General features: G+C 49.9%; 2 protein-coding genes across 2 annotated transcripts; one reads left to right on the top strand and one right to left on the bottom strand.

Annotated features, from left to right (window-relative positions):
- Positions 1-5,292: 5,292 nt before the first annotated feature.
- Positions 5,293-5,949, bottom strand: MIND_01409000 (AP complex subunit sigma; the record flags this gene model as incomplete). Its single annotated transcript, XM_037370487.1, has 5 exons — positions 5,293-5,394; positions 5,480-5,532; positions 5,579-5,699; positions 5,748-5,819; positions 5,866-5,949. 5 exons carry the CDS (start codon positions 5,947-5,949, stop codon positions 5,293-5,295), a joined length of 432 nt encoding a protein of 143 aa, XP_037213079.1.
- Positions 5,950-6,796: 847 nt separating this feature from the next.
- MIND_01408900 (uncharacterized protein) lies at positions 6,797-7,543 on the top strand (the record flags this gene model as incomplete). The annotated part of the gene is made up of 5 exons (XM_037370486.1): positions 6,797-6,895; positions 6,973-7,038; positions 7,101-7,223; positions 7,399-7,435; positions 7,488-7,543. The coding sequence occupies exons 1-5, from the start codon at positions 6,845-6,847 to the stop codon at positions 7,541-7,543; spliced, it is 333 nt and encodes a 110-aa protein (XP_037213078.1). The 5' UTR covers positions 6,797-6,844.
- Positions 7,544-10,108: the final 2,565 nt, after the last annotated feature.

Genomic DNA, 10,108 nt, shown 5'->3' with positions numbered 1-10,108 from the left:
TCTCCCGCAGCTTCTGCCGCCTCATCTGCAGATTGCTTCTTCCTGTCCATCAAATGTTTCACCGCGGTCACGTGCACTGAAGTCCTGACATTTGCTATTCATTTGCATGTCCTTTGTCTGTATTTGTTGTTGTATGGCTGTGCTGTGCGCCTCCGGTAGGTTTGATATAGAACATGTTCATTCTTTCATATAAGGCCCGAGCATTCTTCAGTCCGGATTGCATCCTCTCTCTATGACTTCCCCCAACATATATTGTCCCGGGCTTTTGCCCTCACTTGGTTCGCAGATGGTCGCTCCTTCCTTGGAGCCTGGTCAACTGTTTGTGCAGTTCACGTTGATGTCCATTGTTCAATTCCCTTCCTTTTGGCCTACTGTGCAGGGGCAAGACCCATTGTACCGGGATTCACTCTTATCCGTGACACTCAGTGGCCCAACACCAGTACGTACCTGAGCAGATGAACTAGCGATGGCCAGGTCCGGTTCGGGATTTTGGTTCAAACCCAAACTGAACCGGACTGAACGCGCATTCGGCATTCAGGTTCAGCAAATGCCGTTTCCGAAACGAACCTGGCCCTCGGTTTGGCCAGGTTGGGCCATTTTGGGCCAAAAAGTGCCGGTTCAAGGCTGGTTCGAACTGCCGTTCGGCCAAAATCCGATTTTGAACCAAACCGGACTTGGCCATCACTAAGATTGACTGGGTCTTATCTGTGACATTCTTTTGCGACAGCACCAGAGGCATGGCCCCACTTTTATAAGGCTAAGTGATCAACTCAAAATCGTGTTTGGGATGCAGGTGTTATTTCTGTCTCTGATGCCCACCAAAGCATTCACTTACTACCGGAATTTGGCCCTGTTGCCCCTGAATAGGCAACTGCACGGGTAGGCCAAACCCGCGCGGGTAGGCGGGTTTTACCCGCGGGGGTACGGGTATGGGTCAGCGAGGTGGATACCTGTAGCCTAATGACTTAGCTGGTTCTACTCCTGGAGATTGCTGCTGAGGTCCTCGGTTCAACTCACACTGTATTTGTGCTTTTCATCACATATTATGGCTTTGACTCACCTTGTACCTCTGACACATCTTTATCAGTGACCGGTGGTGACCCATGGGTAAACCCCCTACCTGTACCCGCGGGCACGGGTGTGGTGGCTGTGTGGGTAAGGGTATGAGTAACGCCTCGGATACCCATGGGTTTACCCGTGCAGTTGCCTACCCCCGAAGACTAATAGCGAATGGCCTACCAACAATGTTCTTAAGTTATATCCAACATTTTTTGTGAATGGCCATGTAGACTGTCATATTTTTGCAACTTTATTTTAGTATCTACTATCATATAATATTGCCTTGGCTCTCAATTCTGTAGAATGTCATAGCTGGTGACAACTTGAAGTTATTTGAGTTATGTGACATTATAATAACCTTGAATCTTTAAGTAGTTGTCAATGGTCAGCTGAATTTTTTATATTTTATTTTATTCATTTATTTTATACATCACAGGCTTATGTGGATACAGAATCCACTATCAAAACATTTTTGAATTTTTTTAGATAATACGAAGCATTGCCAAATGTCACTAGTAATGTAGCTATTTTATTTTATAAGATATTATTTTGATCAATATTGTTTGACAATATTATTTGGACTCAAAGAAGATGCTCTACTTACTATGTATCATCCTCTCAACGATAATCAGGAAGGAACCCTGCCCGGGTCAATTGCGGGAAATCACAAGAGTCATCAAGCTCTTTTCGCGGTCAAGACCTTGATAAAGAAACAGCTTTGTGTAACCATGGTAACATCCAGGCAGATTAAATGGCGCTCATAAGTTTACTTCTATCTTGAAGGATGGGCGCCTTTTCACAGCTTCCGATCGAGCTCATTCTGCTCTTGCCCTCTGACCTCCCGACTACCTCGCTCAACGCCCTTGTGAGCTCCTGTCACCGACTACACGACGTTCTGCAGCCTTCGTTGGACACGCGGATCGCCGAGAACGCCGCGGCCACGCTTCTATGGGCTGCTGCAGACGAAACGCGCACGCCGATTCTCCGGCGGCTACTATCCGCGCCGCATTCGGTCAGGCCTGACCAAGGCTTCGAGGGCTTCGAGCTGCGTCCGCTTCACGCTGCCGTAGAGGCAGGGAACCTTACTGGGGCGCGGCTGCTTCTCGAGGCGGGAGCGGAGATGCATTGGGCATGGTTCGACGACGACAGCTACGAGCCGCTGCATCTAGCCGCGCAATGGAAAGACCTTGAGATGGTGGCGCTGCTGGCGGATCACGGTGCCGACGTTGACAGCCAATGGGGTGCCGACGGAGGCACCCAATCGGCGCTGCACTTCGCGTGCTCCTTCCCGAACAAATTTGATCTGATCGACCTCCTTCTTGCCAAGGGCGCCGATCTCGATGCGAAGGGCCACTGGGGCAACGCCCTTGGGTTCGCAGCCAAGTTCGAGCAGGTAGACGTCGCGCGCTACCTCCTCGCGTGTGGCGCCAGTCCGGACACCGAAACGGCGCTATTCGTGCAGCTGCAAGGCAACCGGCCGCATCCGCATCGGGCACCACTCTTATACGATCTCATCAGGCCGCCACATCCCAAATTTCATCGCTCACTACATCAGCCGACCGATAAGCTTGAGCATATCTCGAAGAAGTGGCTCCCCCTGCCGCTAAAGGGGACTCGAGGCCAGCTCCTAGCGCTGTTGCTGGCATACGGTGCGCACACCGCACCGACAATGGCGCTGATCCGCGAATTTGCACTGGGTTTGGCGCACGCGGCGGGATACATTCCTCCGCCGGTACCGGGCGAAAGCAACTTCGAGAGAGCGGCCCGCGAGGAGGCCGGGAAGCAGCAGTATCTTAACCTTATCGAGCATGTTTTGAAAGTTGCAAAGGCTGCCAGTCGGACGATCAAGGTTGTTTTCAAGAGTGATCCTGACTGGGAGGATCCTGGAGAGTTGCCTACTAGTGAATAATCACCAAATATCCTGTATGTACTTGATAGGATTTCATCACTGGACATTTTTTTATTACAGACTTTAGAGAAAAGTTCAAGTTTGTTTTGCCATGCCATGGTAGAAAATCTCTATACTTACTTATCGAAATTGAAATGATTGGCCTTAAGTATTGCCATTCACATAACTGAAGTCCTCATTTTGTATTTCATATTGAAATTCTAGTATATTATTATTCTACAGACTGTCTACAGTATAAGTATAAGTAGACTTGATCTAGAAACAATTTGTAGGGCTGTGCTGGATTTACTTACTTTTGCCTTGAATGCCTTCCCCACAAGTGAAAAAGAAACCCTAGGGTGCCAACTTTTCTACAACCCCCCCTCATGCCAACATCTTGGAGCACTTTGAATTATAACTGCAACAGCATAGAAATTGCCAATGGTAACCGAGCTGAAAGCATATCAGGACTCTGTGGTAAGCCAACGATACAATTGGACAGCGTATTAGATACAGACGTGGAGCAAAACAGATACAACAGGAAAATATAGGAAATTTTCAGCTAGCAAGCATAGCAATCGAAAGCAGCGCGTCGTCGCAGCCAGACATGCGCGGACTCCCCGCGGGTTTCCTGACGGTGTCCATCGGCCCGCCCCACTCGCCCGGCCAGCTCCGGACTACGGTTTTTTCTTTTGACACGTCTGGCTTCGCCACCGTGCTGCTCCGGCGGAAGGCGCGCGGTAGCCGCTCGCTGGGGTCGACGGGGATGGCGCGCTGGGTCATGCGGCTGCGCCATCCGTGTGGGCTGACGAGAAGCTTGACGACGGTGAGGCGGCTAGGGAGTAACAACGATGGCAGGCGGGACAGCGCGGCATCAAGGGCGTCCCACGGTAACGCAGTCACGATGGTGTCGGAGTCGTTGATGTAAGGCACGGCGAAGGCTAGAGATAGCGTGGTAATGTGGCTGGTCGCGAGGTGGGCGAGCGTGTGCAGGAGGACAAGGCCGGCGAGGGTGTGGTCTGCTTGGATGTGTAAGGAATGGACGGGTGCCGACAGCGGGAGCGCGTGAGCAAGGAATGCTTCTGTTTTTTTGAAAGTCAGAGTTGGCTGGAAACATCTGATAATAATAACGCGCCTGCGACCTCTACGTCCACCAGAACCAGGTCAAGAACCTGCAAATTGAGCAGCTTTCCTAGCACAACCAGCGCCCCGACAGTCTCCGGCTTTGAGACCTCCACCCTTAGCTGGCAAATGACCGAATCGCTGTGGACGATCCACTGGAGAAGTAACGGATCGTCTACATCGACAACCCTCAACAACCTCGAGGGCTGAAATAGCTCTACATCAAGAGCAAAGTCGTCTCCCATCCCTGTCTCATGTGTAACCTTCAAGCTTTCCAACCTGCGGAAGCCCGCAATGAGCGCATCAATGCGACATCCCGCGCGAGGGCTGTAGACGTTGTTGAGCTCGAGGCGCGTTATCGAATAGGCAAACGCGACGGGGAGTGGCCGCCGCGGAATTCCACCAAAGAGCGCGAGGGTGGTGAGGCTGGGCAGCATTGGTAGGATATTTGGCAGCACATCCGACGTCCAGAGGTCCGCGGCAAGCTTCTCGTCAAGCTCGACCGCTCGTACATGCGGGGCAAATGTCGGGGTGGGTGTGGGGGTATTATTGGAAGGGGGCAGGGCGAGGGATATGGGGAACGACTTGCGTCGTCGTTGGGCCCAGCTTCCGCCTCCATCGCTGGGTTGGACCCCGCTGAAAAAGCGGCCAAAACGGTCCGCATTGCGTAGCTCCAGCGACACGCGCTGAAAGAGGTGTTTTCGAGCTGGTGCAAGCCAGGCCGCGCAGACGACGCTGCAGCTGGATAGATTCGAGGAGTCGACAAAGGAGATGAGAAGGAGAAGGAGTTCAGGCGGAAGTTTGGAGATGGGTCCTTCTTCGCGTGTTTGTGTCTTTGTCTTTGTCTTTGTCGGTTTGCTAACGGGTAAAGGAAACCGCGCAGAGAGGGCTGAGCGTGTGGTGGTCGTCGCGGCAGACACCCGGCGCCTAAGGTTTAGCCAGCGTTCGCGTGCATCCATGGGCAGGGTAGTGGTGGGGAGAAGAAAGAAGGAAAGAAACTCATTTGGCTTGTCGATCTCGTCATCACCAAGACGACTGTCATTCCTCACACGTTGTGGGAGAGAAAGTAATCTATCCTTTCTATCTTTACACGTATAGCCTACATGTACCCATAACGAGCCACAGCAGCTGTGAGGTCCCGAACAACACACCCGAGATGGTAACCTACAGTAGCCGTGGCTGGGGAGAGGGATGATATGACGCGTTAGACAGCTTCCCTTTCGCTACTCCAGCTTCTCCAGCGCTTCGAGCCGTGCAAGGACAACGTCCTTGCTCGTCTCCTCGATCTCTCCAGCAAGAAAGATTTCGTCCAGAATAGCGTATACCTGACTGTCTTTAGCCACCAGTCAAAACAGAATATGTACATGTGAAGGGAGGAAAGATGGCAAGGGAGAAAGAGACAGAACGCACCTTGTAGAAATTAAACACCAAATCCAGCTCGCAGACGTTGTCAAAGAACGTATCTGCCCTCCATTCCATTTCCCGGACATGGCAGCAAGGACTACGCACCGAGGACCTCGACAAAGAAGTGGATCGCCTCCAGATGCGCGAGCTCGTTGTCATTCGCGTCTACACAGACGCAGAAAAACAGCCCCGCGTAGCGACGGTAAACGATCTTGTAGTTGCGGAACTGGGACAGAATCAGCAGTGGCAAGCGGTGGGGGGCATAGAAACGCACCTCAACAAAGTTGGATTGGTACTTCTGGTCGCGCGGCGCAACCAGCCGGTGGACCTCCCCGCGCAGTCGCACCTACTCGGTCTTTAGGAGGATTATCTACACAACGGTGGCAGCGCACCTTCTCGTCGTCGTCATACGGCACATACCACTTCGAAAGCCGCGTCTTCCCCTGTCGGTTCTGCACGAGGATGAACCGAATCATCGAGGCTGACGGAGGAAAGGACCGAGCGGAAGAGGGATCAAAGAGGGATGAGGTGATGCGTCACGCGTCACGTCGCGGATGCCCGAGGTCACGTGTAAGTATTTGTATCCGAGATGGAAGCATTATGGAAGGAGAAGGTCCCTAGAAAGACTTAGAAAGATTGTCGGCAAAGATCATCATATGTATATCTCACTCTCCAAATCATTGTAAATTTTCAAGGCTCAAACGTGGGTTAGATATGACTGACCAATTAGTTGCACATCAATCAGCGCATCTGGGCCAGGCCCATCAAATGTGACTCGTTACTTTAGGTACCCTCGCAGTCATCATAAGTCACAGTGACTCTGAGGCTCTTCTGCATTGCTATGCCTTAGTACCCATCATCTCTGCGCATGGGCCAGTGAACCATAACGCTGACCGGCTACCGCGGTACTTGAATTCGCAACGGGCAGTGCGGCGTCGGGCAGATATCGCTCCGTGCTTCTGGTGGCTCACTTCCACGCCAGAGTTACTCACGATGAGCCACTGCAACGCGCTCAAGTGCCGAATAGAAACGAAGCATGCGTGTCGATTTCGCCACAGGGGCGGTCGGCTGTTGCATAGCAGGATCCAGGCCACTGTCGGGCAAGGCGAGCCAGAGCAAGGAGGCAGAGGACACAGACACAAACGTCGCGCATATGTTGCCAAGGCCCAAATTTTCAGTTCATTCGGGTGCCAAGCACACAACCACCTTACTGTTTTATTTTTGGCCGGCCCGCGCGATTGACAGTTGCTCGTTGCCGGCTGATGCCATTATCATGCTGTGCCCCTCGACGTGCTATAAATACAGCCGCTTCTTCTCCGCATCCCTGTTTTTAACCACCACTACCACTACCGCACTACCACCACTCACACAATGGGCCTTTTCCACCACCACGAGTCTGACGAGGCCAAAGCCTACGAGGAGGTCTGTTGTTCGCGTTGGCGATGACGCCATCGATGGGCTATCGCTCACTTGAGCACGGATCGCTGACGCCCTCGTAGGTTACCCAGGCCCCGCACAAGGCTGCCCTCTCCCACGAACTCATCGCCGCTGCCGCTTCCTACGAGGTATGTTCTCCGAGTCCCTTGGGCCTTTCTCCTCTACCGATGATGGCTGACCGATCGATTAGGCCGCGAAGGCGTACGAGAAGCACGTCGCTGCCAACGGCAAGCCCGACAACCACGCCAAAGCGAAGGAGCTCCTAGCCGCTTTCTCTGGCGCCTTCGTGGACCACATCGTCGAGACCAAGGGCGTAAGTCCGACTGCCTTCAATCTTGTTCTTTTGCCTTCCCCATTTTCCCATTCCCCATGCTGCATGATCCTGTTCCCTGTCGCTGCGTCGTCACGGCGTCATCCCGATCAGCTATCTCGTCTTCACATGCCGCGATCTGACCCGTCCAAATCAATCGACACTAACCTTATTACAGCTTGACTTCGTTGACAAGGAGAAGGCTAAGCATGAGGGTGCGCTCATACGACTGTTTCCTATCCGATCGCTTTACTGACATGTCCACAGCCAAGAAGAAGCACAACGAGGTCTTCACGGAGGAGGTCTATGTTGAGACATACTGAAAAAAGTGAATGCTTGTAGTGTATTAGTTGAAACTGTAAATGAACAATGTGAATGTGGAGTAGAAAAATGGAAATCTGCATCGTGGTGTTGAATGACATGGCAAGCTCGAGACTAAGCAACACTGGCACATTCCAATTTCTAAATAGTGCATCACGCTTAGTATGAACCGTGAGCTTTTAAAGTGGCTTTTCAAGTTGGGGTCCACTGGGCTTGTGTGCTAGATCTTGTCAAGGGGTGTGTGCAAAAAAATACCCGACATTGGATTGAAAAAGTGCAATAAGGAATTTTGGACCCTCCCTACCCTATTTACATAAGCCATGTGACATCCAAAAAAGGAAATTTTCTTAATACTTAATTTTTAAACTTTTTTTTTCTCAGATGGAAGCTCTACTGTCTAGGACACGAGAATGATGGGAGTGGGACTCGTGCTAGTCCCACTCCCACCCAATTTGTGGGACTGAGCATGTTCCAGTGGGATTTGTTGATGATGTTGATCATTAAATCATTATTTAATAACAATGGAGACCAATTCTTAGCTCTGTGCAGCAGGCCTCCCGGGTAAAGCTGAGCACAAGTGTCAATACCTCTAGTCTCGTTCTCAGACGTTCAGCGAGGCTTTTCCGCATCACCATCCTAGTAGATAGAACCAGGCTAATGGTATATCATCAAAATCTGTCAATCTCAAGTGATATCAAAAATTGTTGTGAAAGTGTGATGCGGGAAAAGCCTCTATAACGTCTGGGGCATTTCGTACAGGCGACTGAGGGTCTGTCACAGCCCTCTATTTTCAGCCTTCTTGTGCTCCTTCAGCCCCAGAATGGCATGGAGTGTGGCATTGGGAGGCTTCCACAGCCACTGGAACTCGATTTGCATGAAAAAAATGTGGGATTTGTGGTACATTTGAGGTGAACTTTGTGGGGTCTATATGGGCCTTTTCAGCCATTTTTCTTCGTGATAATGATGCATATTGGGTACTGATATCATCCAGCCATGCATAACGCAGTCCTCACTAGCGCAAACCTGCTAGAAGGAGGGAAAGACGGATTTATTGGCCTGTGACAGTACGTGACATTGTGACAGATCCTCGGCCTACGGTACGAAATGCCCCAGACGTTCCAGTGGACTTCCCGTCGCCCGATCTTACCCGAAATTTTTGATATCATTGATGCTTGTTCCGAAATTTCCCTGCGGAGATTTTCGAAGTCCACTGGAATGTCTGGGGACGAGACTACAATACCTCCAGAGTTGCCCTTACAGCTACCTACAATTATATTATGCCAGAATATATTCTGAGTATAATCAACTAAATATAATTATACTGTAGGATTTCAATTAATTAATTATGATTGGGATTTTTGGCCAAATTTTATCTGCCTATCACAGGTCAGAGCACGTTTCTTTTGTCCCAAAAGGGTAATTTCCATGCCTCATGCAGCACTGCCATATAAGGCAGGAAGTCAAATTTGGCCCTTGGCTGAATTGCACATTTCTGTCATATGTATTACAAGTTACAGGGCTGCATGTCAAACCCTGGGTTCAAAAACCCTTTTTCTTCGCCCTTTAAACCTTTTATTTTGGCCCCGGTTGATAAGATAAGACAAGGAGGAGATAAGATGGACGATAAGATGGTGATTGGATCATCATATGTCGATGCTGATGTTGATTGACAGCGTGGAGTTGAACATGAGGCAAACAGCACGTAAAGGCATGGCCAAAGTATGACGTCATTGCCTCTTGTCTTAGGCATGGTAAACACATGGTAGTAGTGTATATAAGTAGAGTAGATTTCGTTTTGTACCCCAGTCTTCGAATTCCATCATCTTTACGATATCTTTTCACGGTGCTTCTTGCTTGCCTTCACTGGCCAACTGGCATCCTCTGAATTGGTGTTGTTTGTAACACTGCACAATTGATTAAAATACCATAGCTTCTTCATGATAATCCAGGAAAATATGATTATAAGTAAATAAATAAACTAGATTTTAATTAAATTATGTCAAGGTTATATTTATGCCATATTTTTGATGGTATCAGGCCCATTAGCTCCTAACAAATCAATCTTTTTGAGGTATTTTTTCTACCTATTATAGAAATTCAAGATATGAGAATGAAGCCTGTTAGTGGTATCGGGAAGGACGGACGCGCAGTGATGTGTGGTCCCGCATGTGATTGCGGCCGGCTGGAGCCCGGGTTAGGGCAGTGCCGGAGAAGCACTATAAGTAGCGGCATCTGCGTGCCTGTAGGGCACACTTTTATCTCCTTCTACGTTTCCTTTGTACCCTCGGGTAGTGGTCAAGCTACGCGTCTGTGGCACTCGATCGGGAGCGTGCGGCGTGGTCTTATAGCACCAATTTCTGATAAAGCCTGTTGCTATTCTCCAGTGAAATAGAAGCAGTTCCAGGCAAATTTAGTCAGGCTGGTAGGATTCCATGAGATTATGTTATCATGACTCCATGAGCTCAATTCACACATCATGATTGGTTTTATAGATACCAGCCATTCTAATATATCATATACTTATACCTAATAAGTCTAATATCAGTCAATTGACACAAGGGGGGTTC

This window comes from Mycena indigotica, assembly GCF_014461135.1.
Source record: "Mycena indigotica strain 171206Taipei chromosome Unknown Mind.scaff0018, whole genome shotgun sequence".
NCBI lineage: Eukaryota > Fungi > Basidiomycota > Agaricomycetes > Agaricales > Mycenaceae > Mycena > Mycena indigotica.
This window is presented reverse-complemented; position numbering and strand designations above follow the sequence as displayed.